Source organism: Lithobates pipiens, unplaced genomic scaffold (genome assembly GCF_037356315.1).
Source record: "Lithobates pipiens isolate NorthernLeopardFrog02 unplaced genomic scaffold, aLitPip1_a1.2 Scaffold_1, whole genome shotgun sequence".
In the NCBI taxonomy this organism is placed as follows: domain Eukaryota; kingdom Metazoa; phylum Chordata; class Amphibia; order Anura; family Ranidae; genus Lithobates; species Lithobates pipiens.
Genome location: NW_027507685.1, coordinates 97,111,596 through 97,136,121, shown reverse-complemented (window position 1 = coordinate 97,136,121; position 24,526 = coordinate 97,111,596). Strand labels below are relative to the sequence as shown.

Here is a 24,526-nt window from a genome sequence, read left to right as displayed (position 1 = left end):
CAAAAAGTCCCACATATGTGGTATCCCCGTACTCAGGAGAAGAAGCAGAATTTATTTTGGGGTGTCATTTCACATATGCCCATGGCATGCATGAGAAATATATCATTTAGTGACAACTTTGTGAAAAAAAAAAAAAAAAAAAAGTTTGTAATTTTCCCGCAACTTGTGGCAAAATATAAAATATTCCATGAACTCAACATGCCTCTCAGCAAATAGCTTGGGGTGTCTACTTTCTAAAATGGGGTCATTTGTGGGGGTTTTGTGCCATCTTGGCATTTTATGGCCTTCAAAACTGTAATAGGTAGTGAGAAGTGAACTCAAAAATTTACGCCCTTAGAAAGCCTGAAGGCGGTGCTTGGTTTTCGGGGCCCCGTACGCGGCTAGGCTCCCAAAAAGTCCCACATATGTGGTATCCCCGTACTCAGGAGAAGCAGCAGAATTTATTTTGGGGTGTCATTTCACATACGCCCATAGCATGTGTGAGCAATATATCATTTAGTGACAACTTTGTGTAAAAAAAAAAAAAATTTTTTTTTGTCATTATTCAATCGCTTGAGGCAAAAAAATAAAATATTCAATGGGCTCAACATGCTTCTTATCAATTTCCTTAGGGGGTCTACTTTCCAAAATGGGGTCATTTGGGGGGGTTTTGTACTGCCCTGTCATTTTAGCACCTCAAGAAATGAGATAGGCAGTCGTAAACTAAAAGCTGCGTAAATTCCAGAAAACGTACCTTAGTTTGTAGATGTGACAATTTTTGCGCAAACCAATAAATATACAATTATTGACTTTTTTTTTACCAAAGACATGTGGCTGAATACATTTTGGCCTAAATGTATGACTAAAATTGAGTTTATTGGATTTTTCTAATAACAAAAAGTAGAAAATATCATTTTTTTTCAAAATTTGCGGTCTTTTTACGTTTATATCGCAAAAAATAAAAATCGCAGAGGCAATCAAATACCATCAAAAGAAAGCTCTATTTGTGGGAAGAAAAGGACGCAAATTTTGTTTGGGTACAACATTGCATGACCGCGCAATTACCAGTTAAAGCAGCGCAGTGCCAAAGTGTAAAAAGACCTCTGGTCATTTACCAGCAAAATGGTCCGGTCTGAAAGTGGTTAAGCTGTGTTAGGTTTGTCAGAGCTCGTCCGTGTTTCTGCTTTCCATATAGAGCCGCCCGGTGCCTCCCTGGGCCAATCCCATCAATCGGGGGGGGGGGGGGGGGTCTTCAGCCTGAGAAGAATCCAGGGCAGGCACCCCAACCAGATTGGTATAGTGTATCCATGTAGTCCAGATTGAGTAAAACTTCTCATATCTGTCTTTACACTTCACCATCCATTCCTCTGCAGCCATGATATTGTTGATCAGAGTTATCCATTCGGTACATGTGGGTATATGAGGCATGTTCCAATATAACGGGATTAGCCTTTGGCTGCATTAAAAAAATGAGGCAATATTGACTTACGGTATTGACCGAGGGGAATGGCAGGGAACTGCAGTAAAGATTGCAATGGGGAATCCTGGAGCTCCAGATCTAAGATGATCTTGATCTGATCGTGGATGTCTAGCCAGTAGGGTCTTAACTTGGGGCATTCCCACCAGATGTGGAGGAATGAGCCTCTCAGACCACATTCCCTCCAACATACGGCTGAGAGAGACTGGTAAATCTTGGCTTTAGAAGGAACTCTATAACACCTAGTCAGTACTTTATAGCTATTCTCCTGTATTTTGGTATCTACTGTGCTTGGGTGCGTTAGGCGATAAAGATGGTCCAACTGGGGTTCGGTGAAGACATGCTGAAGGTCCCTCTCCCCAGTGAATCCCGGTTTCCCCCAACATGTATAGATTGCAGCAATTCATAGAGTACTGATGTTGCATAGGGGATAACAAAGGTTGACATACATAAGTGTTCAAAGGGTGATGCCAAGGTAGGGGAACGGACCCCCTGGGGTAGGCTATTAATAAAGTGCCAAAGCTGTCTATAGCACAACTCATCCATGGGGAAGGGGCCAAATTGTTCCCTCAGTGTGGCCAATGGCAACATGACTTGGTCCTTAACAAATCTATCACATCTGGACTCTCCATCTGCTGCCCACGCACGGAAGAAAGATAGATGTTCCCCTGGAGTGAACCAGGGGAAGCCACATAGGGGCGCCAAGGGGGAAGTCAGGGGAGCGAGCTTACCCTTCATATTCAAGGCGTCCAAGATAGTCAGAGCATGGGAGAGACCAGTGCCGAAAGACCCCTGTTCTCCCGGGAGACCCAGGGGGCACGTGACAGGTTCTGGTCAGCCAGGAATTTATCAAGTGGAATCCACAGTTTAAGAGGGACGTTGTGATACCAGTCCAGAATGCCCTGTAGAGCTATAGCCTCATAATATCTGCAAACTCTCAGGACCCCCATACACCCCCTTGCTTTGGGGCATTGTATCGTGCGGAGGGCCAGCTGGGGGCATTTCTCACTCCATGCGTATTGTATAAACAGTCTGTTGAGGGTTGAGAAGAAAGTCCTAGGCAAGGTGATAGGCTTATTGCTTAAGGCTACTTTCACACTGGAGCGGGTTGCCGTTGATGGTAAAATGCTGCTAGTTTTAGCGGCGCTTTACCATAATTTTAGCGGTGCTTTTCAGCCACTAGCGGGGCTTTGCAGGCGCTTCGGCAGCGCTACCCATTCATTTCAATGGGCAGGAGTGGTGGAGGAGCGGTATACACCTCCCCAAAGATGCTGCTTACATGACTATTTTTTAACATCCTGCCAGCGCATATGCCACCCTAGACCACCAGGCAAATGCCAGTCAGTGCCCAGGCAGCTGCCTATCACTGCCCATTCTCAATGCTTGCCAGTGCCATCAGTGATTCCTATCAATGCCATCTATCAGTGCCCAGCAGTGCCGCCTATCAGTGCCACTCATAAGTACCAATCAGTGCAGCCTGTCAGTGCCCATTCGTGTTGCCTATCAGTGTCAACCATGAGTGACCATCAGTACCGCCTATCAATGCCCATCAGTGCGGCATATCAGTGCCACCTATCAGTGCCCGCCAGTGCCACCTCATTGGTGCCGCCTTATCAGTACCCATCAGCGAAGGAGAAAACGTACTTATTTACAAATTTTTATAACAGAAACAAAAGAAAACCTTTTTTTTTCAAAATTTTAGGTCTTTTTTTTATTTGTTTAGGAAAAAATGAAAAGCGCAGTGATTAAATACCACCAAAAGAAAGCTCTATTTGTGGCCGGTATTGAGGTGGTTAACGTTACTTATACCTGTGATGTGCACATTTCAAAGCCGTATGTTGTTTTTTTTTTTGTATTTTATTTTAACTTCTGTTCTAGTTGTGTTTGTGAATGAAAAACAAACAAAGTTTAATAAAAAATTACCGGAATAAAAAAAAAAACAATAAAAAAAAAATTGCTTGAAAATTATCCTAAGTGCTCAGTAAACTGATATTATGTTAATATAAAAAAAAAAAGTGTGTATATATATATATATATATATATATATATATATATATATATATATATATATACACACACACAACGGCAGTAAACCTAAAATATCATACAAAATCAATGCTGCACCAATATTGCATATGAAATATAAAAGGCAATTTTTTCCACATTTGCTGCGTTCAAAAAAAATAAATAAAAATGCTGTAGGTATGGTGTTTGGTTTGCTGGCAGCCTATTTAAAAAAATGAGGCATGTTGAAGCTCCTGTGGCCTTTGGCCTCCTTCACACGGGTTGTGCATAACCGTACGCCCCGTGGGTGGCGGTGTTTACCTGCATTGGGATCAGGGCCAGTGCTACCACTAGGCAAACTAGGCAGCCGCCTAGGGTGCCCTGCTGCTCCAGGCGCCCGGCCACTGGTGTTCCTACTCTCTTCTCTCTGCAGCAAGCAACTAAGTCTCAGCATCAGCAGGCAGCCACAGCTCTGTTCGCACATGGTGTCAGAGGCGCAGCGGTGGCAGGGGACTGTGTCTGTATCCAATCTACCGCATGAATGGAAGCAAGAAAACATTCATTGATGGGCTAGTAGGCTGCATTTGATGGGCGCTGGTGAAGCTACATTGATGGGCGCTGGTGAGGCTGCATTTGATGGGTGCTGGTGAGGCTGCATTTGATGGGTGCTGGTGAGGCTGCATTTGATGGGCGCTGGAGAGGCTGCATTTGATGGGTGCTGGTGAAGCTACATTGATTGGCTAGTAGGCTGCATTTGATGGGCGCTGGTGAAGCTACATTGATGGGCGCTGGTGAGGCTGCATTTGATGGGCGCTGGAGAGGCTGCATTTGATGGACGCTGGAGAGGCTGCATTTGATGGGCGCTGGTGAGGCTGCATTTGATGGGCGCTGGAGAGGCTGCATTTGATGGGTGCTGGTGAGGCTGCATTTGATGGGCGTTGGACAGGTTGCATTTGATGGGCGCTGGAGAGGCTGCATTTGATGGGTGCTGGAGAGGCTGCCTTTGATGGGTTCTTCATTTAAAAAGTGCGGTTTACATGGGCAGGGGAAAGGGGGTGGGATCAGGGGTGGAGCCAGGGGGGCAGCAAAATTAGGTTTCGCCTAGGGTGTCAAAAATCCTTGCACCAGCCCTGATTGGGATGTCATTTTTTTTTTTTTGGTCAGAATTTTTTTTTACAAAAATGAAGAAATTGAAGAAATAAAGATATTTTTTTTAATAATAGGATCACTACAAAGAATCGTAATAAGAGCTTTTACTGTCCCTGTGCGTTCGCACCATAGCTCTGCACGACGATTTGCAGAGGAATCAGAATGAGGAATCAAAGGCTAAGAAGCAGATAAAAAAAATATAAGTATGGCGTGGCAGACCAAGCCTTGAAGGGACCACGGTGAGGACATCCAACACATCTAAGTACTTCTAACACAAATCAGGATGTTTATGAGACATATTTATTTGTGATGATTTATTTTCCTTGTCAATATTATATAGCTATAATATATATATATATATATATATATATATATATATATATATATATATTATTGCTGGTTTTCTGTTCTTTTTCTCGTTTTTTTGTTAATTATTTTTTGTCTTTTTTTATGTTTTGATGTGTATTATTCAATGATTTTCAAGATTTGTGTTCGCTATGCTCTATCTCCCCCCCTTGTTTTGTCTCTCTTTCTCTCCCCTTTTCTACCTCTTTTCTTCTCTCTCTCCTTCTTAAGGGGTGTGGTGACGGCAGGCGAGGTACCGGTCGCTTGATGGTGACGTCATTATCGTGCTACCACAACAGGGAGAGCCGCAGACTGGGCGAATACAATGAAGTGAGTGACCCGCATATATCTCCTGAATGTGTGACGTGTGAGCTCCGGGCGCCTCTGTGTGCGAGAGGGCCGCTCGTGTCTGCTGAATGTCCACCAATTCTCTACCACTGGATTTACTTCACCTGAGTGATTCTCCTCAGTCCCTCCCCAGTCCACACCGAGCTCAACCCCCCCAGTCCACCCCAAGCTCTGTCCCCTCCCCCACCGAGTCCACACAGCGCCCTGTCCCCTCCCCCACCGAGTCCACACAGCGCCCTGTCCCCTCCCCCACCGAGTCCACACAGCGCCCTGTCCCCTCCCCCACCGAGTCCACACAGCGCCCTGTCCCCTCCCCCACCGAGTCCACACAGCGCCTCGCTCTGCGCCCTCCCCCACCGGGTCTGCGCCTCGCTCTGCCCCCTCCCCCACCGGGTCTGCGCCTCGCTCTGCCCCCTCCCCCACCGGGTCTGCGCCTCGCTCTGCCCCCTCCCCCACCGGGTCTGCGCCTCGCTCTGCCCCCCCCCACCACCGAGTCCGCGCCTCGCTCTGCCCCCTCCCCCCCACCACCGAGTCCGCGCCTCGCTCTGCCCCCTCCCCCCCACCACCGAGTCCGCGCCTCGCTCTGCCCCCTCCCCCCCACCACCGAGTCCGCGCCTCGCTCTGCCCCCTCCCCCCCACCACCGAGTCCGCGCCTCGCTCTGCCCCCTCCCCCCCACCACCGAGTCCGCGCCTCGCTCTGCCCCCTCCCCCCCACCACCGAGTCCGCGCCTCGCTCTGCCCCCTCCCCCCCACCACCGAGTCCGCGCCTCGCTCTGCCCCCTCCCCCCCACCACCGAGTCCGCGCCTCGCTCTGCCCTCCCCCCACCACCGAGTCCGCGCCTCGCTCTGCCCCCTCCCCCCCACCACCGAGTCCGCGCCTCGCTCTGCCCCCTCCCCCACCACCGAGTCCGCTCCTCGCTCTGCCCCCTCCCCCCCCACCACCGAGTCCGCGCCTCGCTCTGCCCCCTCCCCCCCACCACCGAGTCCGCGCCTCGCTCTGCCCCCTCCCCCCCACCACCGAGTCCGCGCCTCGCTCTGCCCCCTCCCCCCCACCACCGCGCCTCGCTCTGCCCCCTCCCCCCCACCACCGAGTCCTCGCTCTGCCCCCTCCCCCCCACCACCGAGTCCTCGCTCTGCCCCCTCCCCCCCACCACCGAGTCCTCGCTCTGCCCCCTCCCCCCCACCACCGAGTCCTCGCTCTGCCCCCTCCCCCCCACCACCGAGTCCTCGCTCTGCCCCCTCCCCCCACCACCGAGTCCTCGCTCTGCCCTCCCCCCCACCACCGAGTCCTCGCTCTGCCCCCTCCCCCCCACCACCGAGTCCTCGCTCTGCCCCCTCCCCCCCACCACCGAGTCCGCGCTCTGCCCCCTCCCCCCACCACCGAGTCCGCGCTCTGCCCCCTCCCTCCACCACCGAGGCCGCGCTCTGCCCCCTCCCTCCACCACCGAGGGCGCGCTCTGCCCCCTCCCTCCACCACCGAGGCCGCGCTCTGCCCCCTCCCTCCACCACAGAGGCCGCGCTCTGTCCCCTCCCTCCACCACCAAGTCCGCGCCGCGCTCTGTCCCCTCCGAGCTCTGCTCCCCCCTCCCCGCAGAGTCCGCGCCGCGCTCTGCTTCCTCCCCGCAGAGTCCGCGCCGCGCTCTGCTTCCTCCCCGCAGAGTCCGCGCCGCGCTCTGCTTCCTCCCCGCAGAGTCCGCGCCGCGCTCTGCTTCCTCCCCGCAGAGTCCGCGCCGCGCTCTGCTTCCTCCCCGCAGAGTCCGCGCCGCGCTCTGCTTCCTCCCCGCAGAGTCCGCGCCGCGCTCTGCTTCCTCCCCGCAGAGTCCGCGCTCTGCTTCCTCCCCGCAGAGTCCGCGCTCTGCTTCCTCCCCGCAGAGTCCGCGCTCTGCTTCCTCCCCGCAGAGTCCGCGCTCTGCTTCCTCCCCGCAGAGTCCGCGCTCTGCTTCCTCCCCGCAGAGTCCGCGCTCTGCTTCCTCCCCGCAGAGTCCGCGCTCTGCTTCCTCCCCGCAGAGTCCGCGCTCTGCTTCCTCCCCGCGCCGCGCTTCCTCCCCCTCCCCGCAGAGTCCGCGCCGCGCTCTGCTTCCTCCCCGCGCCGCGCTCCCCCCGCCTTCCCGCAGAGTCCGCGCCGCGCTTCCCCCCCCTCCCCGCAGAGTCCGCGCCGCGCTTCCCCCCCCCTCCCCGCAGAGTCCGCGCCGCGCTTCCCCCCCCCTCCCCGCAGAGTCCGCGCCGCGCTTCCCCCCCCTCCCCGCAGAGTCCGCGCCGCGCTTCCCCCCCTCCCCGCAGAGTCCGCGCCGCGCTTCCCCCCCCTCCCCGCAGAGTCCGCGCCGCGCTTCCCCCCCCTCCCCGCAGAGTCCGCGCCGCGCTTCCCCCCCCTCCCCGCAGAGTCCGCGCCGCGCTTCCCCCCCTCCCCGCAGAGTCCGCGCCGCGCTTCCCCCCCCCTCCCCGCAGAGTCCGCGCCGCGCTTCCCCCCCCCTCCCCGCAGAGTCCGCGCCGCGCTTCCCCCCCCCCCCCCTCCCGCAGAGTCCGCGCCGCGCTTCCCCCCCCCTCCCCGCAGAGTCCGCGCCGCGCTTCCCCCCCCCTCCCCGCAGAGTCCGCGCCGCGCTTCCCCCCCCTCCCCGCAGAGTCCGCGCCGCGCTTCCCCCCCCCTCCCCGCAGAGTCCGCGCCGCGCTTCCCCCCCCTCCCCGCAGAGTCCGCGCCGCGCTTCCCCCCCCCCTCCCCGCAGAGTCCGCGCCGCGCTTCCCCCCCCCTCCCCGCAGAGTCCGCGCCGCGCTTCCCCCCCCCCTCCCCGCAGAGTCCGCGCCGCGCTTCCCCCCCCCTCCCCGCAGAGTCCGCGCCGCGCTTCCCCCCCCCCCTCCCCGCAGAGTCCGCGCCGCGCTTCCCCCCCCCCTCCCCGCAGAGTCCGCGCCGCGCTTCCCCCCCCCCTCCCCGCAGAGTCCGCGCCGCGCTTCCCCCCCCCTCCCCGCAGAGTCCGCGCCGCGCTTCCCCCCCCCCTCCCCGCAGAGTCCGCGCCGCGCTTCCCCCCCCCCCTCCCCGCAGAGTCCGCGCCGCGCTTCCCCCCCCCCTCCCCGCAGAGTCCGCGCCGCGCTTCCCCCCCCCTCCCCGCAGAGTCCGCGCCGCGCTTCCCCCCCCCCTCCCCGCAGAGTCCGCTCCTCGCTCTGCCCCTCCCCCCCACCACCGAGTCCGCGCCTCGCTCTGCCCCCTCCCCCCCACCACCGAGTCCGCGCCTCGCTCTGCCCCCTCCCCCCCACCACCGAGTCCGCGCCTCGCTCTGCCCCCTCCCCCCACCACCGCGCCTCGCTCTGCCCCCTCCCCCCCACCACCGAGTCCTCGCTCTGCCCCCTCCCCCCCACCACCGAGTCCTCGCTCTGCCCCCTCCCCCCACCACCGAGTCCTCGCTCTGCCCCCTCCCCCCCACCACCGAGTCCTCGCTCTGCCCCCTCCCCCCCACCACCGAGTCCTCGCTCTGCCCCCTCCCCCCCACCACCGAGTCCTCGCTCTGCCCCCTCCCCCCCACCACCGAGTCCTCGCTCTGCCCCCTCCCCCCCCACCACCGAGTCCGCGCTCTGCCCCCTCCCCCCACCACCGAGTCCGCGCTCTGCCCCCTCCCTCCACCACCGAGGCCGCGCTCTGCCCCCTCCCTCCACCACCGAGGCCGCGCTCTGCCCCCTCCCTCCACCACCGAGGCCGCGCTCTGCCCCCTCCCTCCACCACAGAGGCCGCGCTCTGTCCCCTCCCTCCACCACCGAGTCCGCGCCGCGCTCTGTCCCCTCCGAGCTCTGCTCCCCCCCTCCCCGCAGAGTCCGCGCCGCGCTCTGCTTCCTCCCCGCAGAGTCCGCGCCGCGCTCTGCTTCCTCCCCGCAGAGTCCGCGCCGCGCTCTGCTTCCTCCCCGCAGAGTCCGCGCCGCGCTCTGCTTCCTCCCCGCAGAGTCCGCGCCGCGCTCTGCTTCCTCCCCGCAGAGTCCGCGCCGCGCTCTGCTTCCTCCCCGCAGAGTCCGCGCACTGCTTCCTCCCCGCAGAGTCCGCGCTCTGCTTCCTCCCCGCAGAGTCCGCGCTCTGCTTCCTCCCCGCAGAGTCCGCGCTCTGCTTCCTCCCCGCAGAGTCCGCGCTCTGCTTCCTCCCCGCAGAGTCCGCGCTCTGCTTCCTCCCCGCAGAGTCCGCGCTCTGCTTCCTCCCCGCAGAGTCCGCGCTCTGCTTCCTCCCCGCAGAGTCCGCGCTCTGCTTCCTCCCCGCAGAGTCCGCGCTCTGCTTCCTCCCCGCAGAGTCCGCGCTCTGCTTCCTCCCCGCAGAGTCCGCGCTCTGCTTCCTCCCCGCAGAGTCCGCGCTCTGCCTTCCTCCCCGCGCCGCGCTTCCTCCCCCTCCCCGCAGAGTCCGCGCCGCGCTCTGCTTCCTCCCCGCGCCGCGCTCCCCCCGCCTTCCCGCAGAGTCCGCGCCGCGCTTCCCCCCCCTCCCCGCAGAGTCCGCGCCGCGCTTCCCCCCCCCTCCCCGCAGAGTCCGCGCCGCGCTTCCCCCCCCCTCCCCGCAGAGTCCGCGCCGCGCTTCCCCCCCCTCCCCGCAGAGTCCGCGCCGCGCTTCCCCCCCCTCCCCGCAGAGTCCGCGCCGCGCTTCCCCCCCCTCCCCGCAGAGTCCGCGCCGCGCTTCCCCCCCCTCCCCGCAGAGTCCGCGCCGCGCTTCCCCCCCCCTCCCCGCAGAGTCCGCGCCGCGCTTCCCCCCCCTCCCCGCAGAGTCCGCGCCGCGCTTCCCCCCCCTCCCCGCAGAGTCCGCGCCGCGCTTCCCCCCCTCCCCGCAGAGTCCGCGCCGCGCTTCCCCCCCCCCCCTCCCCGCAGAGTCCGCGCCGCGCTTCCCCCCCCCTCCCCGCAGAGTCCGCGCCGCGCTTCCCCCCCCTCCCCGCAGAGTCCGCGCCGCGCTTCCCCCCCCCTCCCCGCAGAGTCCGCGCCGCGCTTCCCCCCCTCCCCGCAGAGTCCGCGCCGCGCTTCCCCCCCCTCCCCGCAGAGTCCGCGCCGCGCTTCCCCCCCCTCCCCGCAGAGTCCGCGCCGCGCTTCCCCCCCCCTCCCCGCAGAGTCCGCGCCGCGCTTCCCCCCCCTCCCCGCAGAGTCCGCGCCGCGCTTCCCCCCCCTCCCCGCAGAGTCCGCGCCGCGCTTCCCCCCCCTCCCCGCAGAGTCCGCGCCGCGCTTCCCCCCCCATCCCCGCAGAGTCCGCGCCGCGCTTCCCCCCCCCTCCCCGCAGAGTCCGCGCCGCGCTTCCCCCCCCCCTCCCCGCAGAGTCCGCGCCGCGCTTCCCCCCCCCCCTCCCCGCAGAGTCCGCGCCGCGCTTCCCCCCCCCCCTCCCCGCAGAGTCCGCGCCGCGCTTCCCCCCCCCTCCCCGCAGAGTCCGCGCCGCGCTTCCCCCCCCCCTCCCCGCAGAGTCCGCGCCGCGCTTCCCCCCCCCCCTCCCCGCAGAGTCCGCGCCGCGCTTCCCCCCCCCCTCCCCGCAGAGTCCGCGCCGCGCTTCCCCCCCCCCTCCCCGCAGAGTCCGCGCCGCGCTTCCCCCCCCCCTCCCCGCAGAGTCCGCGCCGCGCTTCCCCCCCCCCTCCCCGCAGAGTCCGCGCCGCGCTTCCCCCCCCTCCCCGCAGAGTCCGCGCCGCGCTTCCCCCCCCCTCCCCGCAGAGTCCGCGCCGCGCTTCCCCCCCCCTCCCCGCAGAGTCCGCGCCGCGCTTCCCCCCCTCCCCGCAGAGTCCGCGCCGCGCTTCCCCCCCCCCCTCCCCGCAGAGTCCGCGCCGCGCTTCCCCCCCCCTCCCCGCAGAGTCCGCGCCGCGCTTCCCCCCCCTCCCCGCAGAGTCCGCGCCGCGCTTCCCCCCCCCTCCCCGCAGAGTCCGCGCCGCGCTTCCCCCCCCCCTCCCCGCAGAGTCCGCGCCGCGCTTCCCCCCCCCCTCCCCGCAGAGTCCGCGCCGCGCTTCCCCCCCCCTCCCCGCAGAGTCCGCGCCGCGCTTCCCCCCCCCCCTCCCCGCAGAGTCCGCGCCGCGCTTCCCCCCCCCTCCCCGCAGAGTCCGCGCCGCGCTTCCCCCCCCTCCCCGCAGAGTCCGCGCCGCGCTTCCCCCCCCCTCCCCGCAGAGTCCGCGCCGCGCTTCCCCCCCCCCTCCCCGCAGAGTCCGCGCCGCGCTTCCCCCCCCCCCTCCCCGCAGAGTCCGCGCCGCGCTTCCCCCCCCCCCTCCCCGCAGAGTCCGCGCCGCGCTTCCCCCCCCCCCTCCCCGCAGAGTCCGCGCCGCGCTTCCCCCCCCCCTCCCCGCAGAGTCCGCGCCGCGCTTCCCCCCCCCCCCTCCCCGCAGAGTCCGCGCCGCGCTTCCCCGCAGAGTCCGCGCCGCGCTTCCCCGCAGAGTCCGCGCCGCGCTTCCCCGCAGAGTCCGCGCCGCGCTTCCCCGCAGAGTCCGCGCCGCGCTTCCCCGCAGAGTCCGCGCCGCGCTTCCCCGCAGAGTCCGCGCCGCGCTTCCCCGCAGAGTCCGCGCCGCGCTTCCCCGCAGAGTCCGCGCCGCGCTTCCCCCCCCCCCCCTCCCCGCAGAGTCCGCGCCGCGCTTCCCCCCCCCCCTCCCCGCAGAGTCCGCGCCGCGCTTCCCCCCCCCCCTCCCCGCAGAGTCCGCGCCGCGCTTCCCCCCCCCCCCTCCCCGCAGAGTCCGCGACGCGCTTCCCCCCCCCCCCTCCCCGCAGAGTCCGCGCCGCGCTTCCCCCCCCCCCTCCCCGCAGAGTCCACGCCGAGCTCTGCTTCCCCCCCCCTCCCCGCAGAGTCCGCGCCGAGCTCTGCCCCCCAGCTATGGTGACTGCGTTAATCCATTATCTCCTTTGTTTGTAGTCCGTTAACAAAAGTGAAGCTGATCAATGAGCTGAATGAACGGGAGGCTCGGCTCGGTGTGAAGGATTCCGTGTCATGGCATCAGGACTACAAAGATAGCGCCTGGGTATTCTTGGGTGAGTCACAGAGCAGTGTGAAGGAGACCATGGATGTGTTAGAGTTTATGTTTAGAACCCCTGTCAGGTTTTTATGTGTGTGTGTATATTATTTTATTTTATTGTTATTCCTGTCTGGGGAAACCGGTGTGACTGGGGCAGGAAATGCGTATAAATCTCTCTAACAGAGTCCAGGGTAGCAGTACAAGCCCGAATATTTACTAAGCAGTAACTGCACCACACCATTGGTCATAATCCTGGGCTTTTATTGCATACTCTGCGCAGTAAGAGAACCAACCGATCTTAGGGTTTCAAGCACTGAAATCATCGGGGCACAAATGTGGCAGAACTGGGATTTTGGCAACACATGCATTTGCATAATTCCAGTTCTGTCACTTTTGAGGTTATATAATATACACTCACCGGTCGCTTTATTAGGTACACCTGTTCAATTTTATCAGCCAATCACATGGCAGCAACTCAATGCATTTTAGACGTGGTGACAATGACTTGCTAAAGTTTGAACTGAGCATCAGAATGGGGAAGAAAGGGTATTGAAGTGACTTTGAACGTGGCATGGTTGTTGGTGTCAGACAGGCTGGTCTGAGTATTTCTGGGATTTTCACGCTCAATCATCTCTCAGGGTTTATAGAGAATGGTGGGAAGAGAGAAAATATCCAGTGAGAGACAGTTGTGTGGAGGAAAATGACTTGTTGTCAGAGGAGAATGGGCAGACTGGTTCCAGATGATAGAAAGGCAACAGTAACTCAAATAGATATCACCCAAGGTATGCATAATACCATCTTTGAAAGCACAGCACATCCAACCTTGAAGCAGATGGGCTACAGCAGCAGAAGACCACACTGAGTGCCACTCCTGTCCGCTAAGAACAGGAAACAGGCTACAATTGGCACAGGATCACCAAAATTGGACAATAGAAGATTGGAAAAAAGTTGCCTGGTCTGATGGATTTCAGCTGCGACATTCAGATGGTGGGGTCAGAATTTGGGCGCATGGATCCATCCTGCCTTGTATCACCGGTTCAGGCTTGTGGTGGGGGTGTAATGGTGTGGGGGATATTTTCTTGCCACACTTTGGGCCCCTTAGTACCAATTGAGCTGCATGGCTGTCATCCCAGAAGGAAGCCTCTTCTAAAGATGATGCACAAGAAAGACCGCAAACAGTTTGCTGAGGACAAGCTGACTAAGGACATGGATTACTGGAACCATGTCCTGTGGTCTGAATAGTCCAAGGTAAAATTATTTGGTTCAGATGGTGACAAGCGTGTGTGGCGGCAACCAGGTGAGGAGTACAAAGACAAGTGTATCTTGTCTGCAGTCAAGCATGGTGGTGGGAGTGTCATGGTCTGGGGCTGCATGAGTGCTGCCGGCACTGGGGTGCTACAGTTCATTGATGGAACCATAAATGCCAACATATACAGTGACATACTGAAGAAGAGCATGATCCCCTCCCTTCAGAGACTGGGCCCCAGGGCAGTATTCCAACATGATAACCACCCCAAACACACCAAGATGACCACTGCCTTGCTATAGAAGCTGAGGGTAAAGGTGGTGGACTGACCAATCATGTCTCCAGACCTAAACCATATTGAGCATCTGTGGGGCATCCTCAAACGGAAGGTGGAGGAGCGCAAGGTCTCCAACATCCACCAGCTCTGTGATGTCGTCATGGAGGAGTGGAAGAGGACTCCAGTGCCAACCTATGAAGCTCTGGTGACCTCCATGCCCAAGAGGGTTAAGGCAGTGCTGGAAAATAATGGTGGCCACACAAAATATTGACACCTTGGGCACAATTTGGACATTTTCACATAGGGATGTACTCCCTTTTGTTGCCAGCGGTTTAGACATTAATGGCTGTGTGTTGAGTTATTTTGAGGGGACAGCAAATTTACACTGTTATACAAGCTGTACACTCACTACTTTACATTGTAGCCAAGTGCCATTTCTTCAGTGTTGTCACATGAAAGGATAGAAGAAAATATTTACAAAAATTTGAGGGGTGTGCTCACTTGTGAGATACTGTGTATGTGTGTGTGTATATGTATATGTGTGTGTGTGTGTATATGTATGTATGTATATGTGTGTGTGTATATATATATATATATATTATATTATATTATGCATGTGTGTGTATATATATCAGTGATGGCGAACCTTGGTACTCCAGATGTTTTGGAACTACAATTCCCAGGATACTCATCTACACTGCAGAGTGCATGAGCATCATGGGAAATGTAGTTCCAAAACATCTGGGGTGCCAAGGTTCGCCATCACTGATGTGTGTGTGTGTGTGTGTGTGTGTGTGTGTATATATATATATATATATATATATAATCAGTGATGGCGAACCTTGGCACCCCAGATGTTTTGGAACTACATTTCCCATGATGCTCATGCACTCTGCAGTGTAGATGAGTATCCTGGGAATTGTAGTTCCAAAACATCTGGAGTGCCAAGGTTCGCCATCACTGACACACACACACACACACACACACACACACACACACACACACACACACACCACACACACACACACACACACACACACACACACACACACACACACACACGTATATATATATTAGTGTGTGACCCTGTGCAAAGGTTAAAAAAAAATGTGTAGCAATGACAGGATTGTAATTGGAATCTGTGTTAGAGCTTAGAGGGACGTGTCCTGTCCACCTCCGCTGCCCCCCGGTAGCCAAAGAAAACAGGGACAGCGGAGGTGTGCTATGAAGGGTGACCGGGCCTCTTTAATGTCGTTCTAAGAAGTGATGTTTGTACTTTGTTACATGACCTCTCCTCCCTTTTTTTTTTCCCCCCTGTAGGAGGGCTGCCTTTTGAGTTGACTGAAGGCGACATTATTTGTGTCTTCTCGCAGTAAGTTTATTTTATTTTTATTTTTTTTCCCAGGAGATAGTCAATATCTAGAACTTCCTCCCAAAGTAGTACATATCACCAAATTCAGATTCTTGTTTCATGTCGTACTTTAACCAAAGCTCAGTTTGGTTGTACTTCTATGGATCATAAGAGTGCAGTTCGTTCTGCACACCCGTGCCCTGTTTTCAGCAGAGAGTGGCTGAAGTCCGATCAGCGATATGACCGAAGCCCCATCATTACTGGGGAGCTTGACAGGCAGGCAAAGATCAGGGTTGTAACAGGAGTCCCACCACTCCTAGGGAGGCTTTAAGCCCCATACACACTATCAGTTTGTCTGCTGAGTTTTCCTTCAGGTTTACCAAAACTATGTAGTAAAAGGCCTGCCTGATTGAATACAAATGGAAACTCCTAAACGTTGACCTCATATTATATGGTTTTGGTAATCTGAAGGAAAAACTCAGCACAAAAACTGATAGTGTGTATGGGGCTTTACAGCAGGAGAAGGATCAGGGATAAGACACATGATCTGGTCCTCCTCACTCTGCAGATATTTTTCTACTGAATCCCTCTTATGATCCCTTCTAGCATTGCTCAGCATCTTTCAGTGGATCCCTCATGAGATCTGCTCTTAGCTTTTCACAATATCTCAGTGGATCTCCCTCATCTGTTCTTATTCTAGCTCTCTCCCGACTTCTGTCAGTGGATCCCTCGTGACCTAATATGCATGCTAGCTGTTGGCACGGGATCTCCTATATGATTTGCGTCTTACTCTGCTTATGGCCCTGTATTGATCACACACTCTGAGGAACTGATAGGAGACTGCCCAGCTGGCTCATTCCTCTGTGCTGCCTGCCCAGGTTCCAGCTCTTCCTTCCTCTCACTCAGTGCATTAGGGCTGATCCACTGGAGGCTGAGCTGTATACCCTGATCTGTGAGGCTGAGCTGTATACCCTGATCTGTGAGGCTGAGCTGTATATACACGCTGAGCTGTATATACGCTGAGCTGTATACCCTGATCTGTGAGGCTGAGCTGTATACTGCACGCCCCCAGTCGTAAGCGGCAGAAGCATTCCCCATCCTGCAGCTGCATGTATACAGTAGACGTGTGTACATGCGGTGGCAAAGCAAGCAATGCCTCAGCCGCTTTTAATTGGTAGTACAAAGTGGCAGCTTTCTGGCAGATTTGGACTAGGATTCCATCACACCCCTGAGCCCATCCCTGGGCTGGAGAGCTACTATTTTTTTTTTTTTTTTTGTGATAGGATTACCTTTTACAAGGTGGTATCAATAAGGTTCAAGACTATTTAAGTAGCAGGCCAACAGATGGCAGCACAAGGCTGGTATGCACACTCACAGGGAGCACCGACCTTCATAAGTCAGTGTGCCAAAAGACATCGCCCTGTGTACATTGGGAGCTGTGCAACTGGTGCTATTCTGACCCTGTGAGTTACCACGTCTGCCATTTTCATCATGGGACGGCAAGTTAGAACAAAGAGCAAACATGAAATTCTATGTGAAACTGGGCAAATCTGCCACAGAGACATTTGAGATGATTCGGCAAGTTTACGGCGATGCTGCAATGAGGTGGTTTGAGTGGCTTCAAAAGTGAAAGAAGATCACTTAGAAGATGACGAGAGATCAGGAAGACCTTTTAACAAGCTCAACTTGTAGCACTGGCACTCATCTCCCCCCCCAGCACTGACACTCATCCCACCCCCCCCCCCAGCACTGACACTGACGCCACCCCCCAGCAATGACACTGAAATATACCAGCTTTGTGAGAAATGCTACATGCCAGGCTTTGTGAGAAATGCTACATGCCAGGCTTTGTGAGAAATGCTACATGCCAGGCTTTTGAGAAATGCTACATGCCAGACTTTGTGAGAAATGCTATATGCCAGGCAGGGCCGTCTTTAATATTGATTGGACCCTGGGCAAAACTTTTCTTGGGGCCCCCCTCCCATTCAGTTTTGCTCTCCACATGCTTTGAGACATACAATAAATAGCAGCTAGACTCAAAATCAGTTTACTGAATCAGATCAGGCAGCTATTGCGATTGGTTGCCAGAGCTTACAGTGTATCATTACCGCTCACTGACTGGTTGCTACAGGTACAGCACACATTATGGCTCACTGATTAGTTGCTAGAGGTTACAGCACATGATTTCTGCTTGTTGATTGGTTGCTAGAAATTACTGTGGATATGACCTCAGGGGGCATGATATACATATCAATGCTGATAGCTGCCCCTATTTACATATGAATGCCGGAAATTTACATGTAAACACAGGGTCTGAAGGTGAGTCACCCGTACACAACAATAGGGCAGAGCTGGGCAGCATTAGTAGCAGCACTTCCCACTGAGATATCAGGGACACAGACAGGACTAAAACCTCAAGGGATGAGGGAATTTAACCAGGACAATTGGCAAGTATAAGGCAGCTGCTTTGGGCCCCACAACAATGACAGGGCCCAGGGCAGCTGCCCCTTTTGCCCTGCCTTAAAAACGGCCCTGATGCCAGGCTTTGTGATAAATGCTACATGCCAGGCTTTGTGATAAATGCTACATGCCAGGCTTTGTGATAAATGCTACATGCCAGGCTTTGTGATAAATGCTACATGCCAGGCTTTGTGATAAATGCTACATGCCAGGCTTTGTGATAAATGCTACATGCCAGGCTTTGTGAGAAATGCTATATGCCAGGCAGGGCCGTCTTTAATATTGATTGGACCCTGGCAAAACTTTTCTTGGGGCCCCCCTCCCATTCAGTTTTGCTCTCCACATGCTTTGAGACATACAATAAATAGCAGCTAGACTCAAAATCAGTTTACTGAATCAGATCAGGCAGCTATTGCGATTGGTTGCCAGAGCTTACAGTGTATCATTACCGCTCACTGACTGGTTGCTACAGGTTACAGCACACATTATGGCTCACTGATTAGTTGCTAGAGGTTACAGCACATGATTTCTGCTTGTTGATTGGTTGCTAGAAATTACTGTGGATATGACCTCAGGGGGGCATGATATACATATCAATGCTGATAGCTGCCCCTATTTACATATGAATGCCGGAAATTTACATGTAAACACAGGGTCTGAAGGTGAGTCACCCGTACACAACAATAGGGCAGAGCTGGGCAGCATTAGTAGCAGCACTTCCCACTGAGATATCAGGACACAGACAGGACTAAAACCTCAAGGGATGAGGGAATTTAAACCAGGACAATTGGCAAGTATAAGGCAGCTGCTTTGGGCCCCACAACAATGACAGGGCCCAGGGCACCTGCCCCTTTTGCCCTGCCTTAAAAACGGCCCTGATGCCAGGCTTTGTGATAAATGCTACATGCCAGGCTTTGTGATAAATGCTACATGCCAGGCTTTGTGATAAATGCTACATGCCAGGCTTTGTGATAAATGCTACATGCCAGGCTTTGTGATAAATGCTACATGCCAGGCTTTGTGATAAATGCTACATGCCAGTCTTTGTGATAAATGCTACATGCCAGGCTTTGTGAGAAATGCTACATGCCAGGCTTTCTGAGAAATGTTATATACCAGGTCTGTAAGGCTGCGCTATATACCATGATCTGTGATGCTGGGGCTATATACTCTATCGGCCGATTAAGCTGATAAAAAGGCCAATTTAGAACCGCGGGACTTGGAAATGACTTCTGTAATAGAAGTCAGTTCAAGTTGCCTGAGTCTTAATAGAAGCGACTTGTTTCCTCTCTGGGCAGTCTGCCAAGAAAAGAGCAAAAAGATACAATGTTTACATTTGAATGAACTGAACTCTGTGTGTAGAGTTCTCAGTTTAACCATTTAAAGAATAAATCTTTTCTGACACTTGTTGCTTACATGTAAAAGTCCTGTATTTTCTGCCAGAAAATCACTTGGACCCCAAAAAAATTATATATATTTTTTTTAGCAGAGATCCTAGGGAATAAAATAGCGGTTGTTGCAATATTTTATGTCACACGGCATTTGCGCAGAGGTCTTTCCAAATATCTTTTTATTGATTTTTCATAACATTATATATATATATATTATACGGTACATACACATACAAAAAAACAAATATTAAAAGAAGGGCCCACAAGCAAGATGTCCGTGAGTCTGGTTGCATTGTCTCAGAACTATCAAAATATAACATCCTCAGAGACACACCCCTTGAATGTTCAGTTGATTGGGAAACAGCAATATGAGTGCAATGGTATCGACTGTTCGAGAGTAACTACTTATTATCTTGTAAAGCATATCGCATTTCTTTTTAATTTTTTTTTTAATTTTTTTATTTAACCACCTCAGTACAGTGCACTTACACCCCCTTCCTGACCAGACCAATTTTCAGCTTTCAGCGCTCTCACACTTTGAATGACAATTACTCAGTCATGCAACACTGTAGCCATATGAAACTTGCGTCCTTTTTTTCACACAAATAGAGCTTTCTTTTGGTGGTATTTAATCACTAGTGGGGTTTTTTTTTTGTGCTATAAATAAAAAAATGCCGTAAATTTTGTGAAAAAAATGCCTTTTTCTTTTTTTCCATCAAAATTTTTTGCAAATTAGTAATTTTTCTTCATAAATTTTGGCCAAAATTTATACTGCTACATATCTTTGGTAAAAATAACCTAAATTAGTGTAAATTATTTGGTCTTTTTTAAAGTTATAGAGTCTACAAACTATGGTACCAATCACTGAAAATTGATCACTTCTGATCAGGCCTTCAGTACATCAGGTGTATCTCATTTCTTGAGACACTAACAAGTCAGGAAAGTACAAATACCCCCCAAATGACCCCTTTTTAGAAAGTAGACATTCCAAGGTATTAAGTAAGTAGCATGATTTTTTTTTTTTTTTTTTGTAATTTTTTCCCATAATTCTTTGCAAAATGACGATTTTTTTTTTTTTTTTTTTTTTTTTTACAAAATTGTCATATTATCAGGTTATTTCTCACACACAGCATATGCATACAACAAATTACATCCCAAAATACATTCTGCTACTCTTCCCGAGTACAGCGATACCACATGTGTAGGACTTTTACACAGCCTGGCAACATACAGAGCACCAACATTGAAGAAGCATCTTCAGGCGTTTTACGAGCATAAATGACACATCTCATTTCTCAACCACATATTACACTTTTGAAGGCCCTGGAGCACCAGGACAATGGAATTGCCCCCAAAATGACCCCATTTTGGAAAGCAGACACCCCAACGTATAATCTATGAGGCATAATGAGTCTTTTGAATGGTTCATTTTTTTCCAGAAGTTTTTGGAAAATGTGGGAAAAAATGAAAACGCATTTTTTTTTTTACACAAAGTTGCCCATTTATCAGATATTTCCAACACATAGCATGTACATAGCAAAGATGACACCCCAAAATGCATTCTGCTACTCCTCCTGAGTATGGCGATACCACATGTGTGAGACTTTTACACAGCCTGGCCACATACAAAGGCCCAACACTAAAATAGCATCTTCAGGCATTCTACGAGCATAAATGACACATCTCATTTCTCAACCACCTATTACATTTTTGAAGGCCCTGGAGCACCAGGACAATGGAATTGCCCCCAAAACGACCCCATTTTGAAAAGCAGACACCCCAGCATATAATCTATGAGGCATAATGAGTCTTTAGAACGGTTCATTTTTTTCCAGAAGTTTTTGGAAAATGTGGAAAAAAATGAAAACGCATTTTTTTTTTTACACAAAGTTGTCCATTTATCAGATATTTCCAACAGATGGCATGTACATAGCAAAGATGACACCCCAAAATACATTCTGCTACTCCTCCTGAGTATGGCGATACCACATGTGTGAAACTTTTACACTGCCTGGCCACATACAAAGGCCCAACATTCAAGTAGCACCATCAGACGTTCTAGGAGCATAAATGACATATAGTTTCCTGGCAACCTATCATTTTTGAAGGACCTTCATATTTCTAACACATAGCATGTACATACCAAGAATTACAATCCAAAATAAATTCTATTGTGGAAAGGGTAAAAAAAAAAGCATTACCTGTGTAGTATCCACCAGAGCGCCGGTCCAGGCAGCAGGCAGGGATGTGCTTAGCGACAGCAATGGTAGTTATCAAGGCAGCCGGCAGGAATATTGTCTATAGTCAGCACAAGGATATTGTCAGCATGGCAGTCCATAGAAATTGTCCAGACAGAGACAGCCAGCACAGCCATAATATTGGTCCTGGTACACCGTTACCTGCAGACACTCATTATCGCACCGCTCTCCAGCCCTTCATAAACATACTGCCTCTTGCTACAGCTAATTATTTGCATAGTCCAGGTATCGGTGTGGTCCGTTCATGCGGCAGGCAGAGGCATGGTGGCAGTAAGTCAGCAGCAGGCTGAGGGCCGCAATCACGTAAGACCTGTGCACAGGGGCACAGGGGTAGAGGCTTCGACCCACCCAAATCTCTAAGAAGCCTCCGGACTCCAGACCCTATTCCGAAAACCGGAAGAAACAATAAAAATTGTTTCCTCCATCCGGAAAAACATTTCTGGAGCCCCTCACATGGAAGACCCCTGTGTCCTAGAGTAGCAGGGCAACAGATCAGTCCAAGCGGTAGGCAAAAGCATAGTCCATAAAACAGGCCAGGGTCAGATGATGTGAAAGCAGTCCAAGCGGTAGGCATAAGCGTAGTTGGTAAAACAGGCCAGGGTCAGTTCACGTGGAAGCAATCTAAACGGTAGGCAAAGGCATAGTCACAAAACAGGCCAGGGTCAGTTCACGTAGAAGCAGTCCAAACAGTAGGCAGAGGCATAGTCAAAAAACAGGCCAGGGTCAGTTCACGTGGAAGGCAGTGGCATGGTTATTTGGGAAAGCATGAAAAATGGTCAGCACAGATAATGAAAATGGGGAAATGGTTAAAAATATGGGCTAATATTTTAGGGATGTATGATAAAGTTTGAAGCATTCACCAATGCAAAGGCCAGGTTGGGAGGGACAATGGTAGCTGGTATCTTTTCGAAACCCTTTTTTGGTGCACACGCGACATTTTTTTTGCCGTCTTCGGCCTGTTTCAGATGCTGGAATTCTGAAGGGGAAGTGGCGCTCACGAAGTCGGCAAACAGCCTCAGAGCGAAGGTCAACTAGGGGGGGTCTTTGGTGATAGATGAGGGACATGACAACTTCTTCGATGAATTTTAGGAAGGGGGCGGGGCTTTCCATGGATTTGGTGTAGACTATGTAGGAATTATAAATGGCCAAATGGATTAGATAGATTGCTACTTTCTTGTACCAGAATCGGGACCTCCTTATTGACAAATAGGGCTGAATCATTTGATCGTTGAAATCCACTCCCCCTATGTAGAGATTATAATCTTGGACACACGTTGGCTTTTCAGTGGGACCTCGTCTTCTTTGAACATCAATTGTAGTGTCCTCATGGATGGTGGACATCATGTACACGTCCCTTTTATCCTTCCACCTCAAGGCCAGCACTTCGTTGCATCTCAGTGATGCTCTTTCCCCCCTTCGCAGCTTTTTGTTTGCCAGTGATTGTGGGAAGCCCTTTCTATTTTTTCTGCAGGTTCCGCAGGCCAGGGTTTTTGCAATGTATAAGTGTCTGAAAAGGGGCAGGCTGGTGTAAAAGTTGTCAAGGTATATGTGATATCCTTTGTTCAGAAGTGGGTATGCCAGGTCCCATACAATCTTTCCAGTTGTGCCCATGTAGGCCGGGCACTCAGGGGGCTGGAGCTGGGAATCTCTTCCTTCATATATGCGGAACGCATACAGATATCCCGTGGCTCTCTCACAAAGTTTGTATAATTTTATTCCGTATCTGGCCCTTTTGCTAGGTATATATTGCTTTATTCCTAGCCGGCCTGAAAAGGGTACCAGGGACTCATCGACACATATATTTTGATCGGGGACATAGAGTTCTGCAAATTGTTGGGAAAAGAAATGTATCAGTGGGCGAAGTTTATATAACTTGTCATAATTTGGATGATTGTGGGGAAGGCACTCGGTGTTGTCGCTAAAGTGAAGAAATCGCATTATCTTCTTGTATCGGGACCTGGACATTTCGGCAGAATAAATAGCCATGTGGTGGATGGGTTGGGTGGACCAATAGGCATGTCCTTCATTTTTTTTTGTTATCCCCATGTTCAGGGTGAGGCCCATAAAAATTTTGAACTCCTCCAAATTGAGATCTCGCCACTCAAAGGGACGGGCATATGATGAGTGGGGGTTATTGGCAATATACTGCTGGGCATATAAATTTGTCTGGTCCACAACTAATTGCAGAAATGTGTCGGGCAAAAACAGATGAACAAAATCGATCTCTGAAAAATTTTGGGTGTTGGTCTGCACACCTGGCTGTGCTGTGAAAGGGGGAATAATTGGTGATGCCGAGTTGGAAGGCAGCCATGTTGGGTTGGCAAGACCATCTGGCATAAATGTAGAGGCCCTGGCTCTTGGGGGATGTGACACTCTAGTAGTCGGATTGGAATTTCCTATGCTGGTACTCAGGCGTGATGTGCCAGCACTGGTACTGGGTCTGGGCAATTGTTGGTGAGGCCCATCGCCGGCGGCAAAGCTGGTACTAGGCATTTGATCCCGGGGCCTAACGCTGACAGCAGCGCTGGTACTGGGCCTGGGAATATAATCCTGGTTTTCAGAGGGCCTTGCCCTTTTAGGAGGGACCCATTCTTCCTCCGAATCAATTTCCGATTCACTATTCGGGTTAAATGACGAATTTGATTCGGAATCAGAATCGGAATTGGAATCTGATGAGAATTCCCCGTTGCTCTCATCGGTCATGGAGAGGATCTGGAACGCCTCCTCGCTGGTGTATACTCTTCTGGCCATGGCGCTGATGGCTGTGTGACAGGTGACGTTCACTGATGGGCTGTGCGATGGGTGGCAGGTGATGACGGTGTGACAGGCCATGGATTGTGACGGGTGATGGTCACTGATGGCTGGCAATCACTGATGGGTGATGGTCACTGATGGGTGATGGTCACTGATGGCTGGCAGTCACGATGGGTGGCGGTTGATGGCTGGCGGTCACTGATGGGTGACAGGTGATGAGTGATGGCTGGCGGTCACTGATGGCTGGCGGTGACTGATGGGTGGAGGGTGATGGTTGGCGGTCACTGATGGGTGACGGGCAATGGCTGGTGGTCACTGATGGGTGAAAGGTGATGGCTGGCGGTCACTGATGGGTGACAGGCGATAGATGGCGGTCACTGATGTGTGACGGCTGGTGGTGGCTGATGGATGGCGGGTGAAGTCTGGCGGTCACTGATGGGTGACGGTTGATGTCTGGCGGTCACTGATGGGTGACGCCTGGCGGTGGCTGATGGGTGACGTCTGGTGGTCACTGATGGATGACGGGTGATGTCTGGCGGTCACTGATGGCTGACTGCAGGCGGTGGCTGA

At 53.8% G+C, this 24,526-nt stretch overlaps 1 protein-coding gene across 1 annotated transcript in view; it reads left to right on the top strand.

Annotated features, from left to right (window-relative positions):
• The first annotated feature begins 5,158 nt into the window (after positions 1–5,158).
• RBMX2 (RNA binding motif protein X-linked 2) overlaps positions 5,159–24,526 on the top strand; it is a 58,708-nt gene continuing 39,340 nt past the window's right edge. The window contains exons 1-3 of the mRNA XM_077465222.1: positions 5,159–5,284; positions 12,120–12,235; positions 15,063–15,114. Coding sequence (XP_077321348.1) covers positions 5,280–5,284; positions 12,120–12,235; positions 15,063–15,114 — 173 coding nt within the window. The 5' untranslated portion in view covers positions 5,159–5,279. The remainder of the gene's footprint in view (positions 5,285–12,119; positions 12,236–15,062; positions 15,115–24,526) is intronic.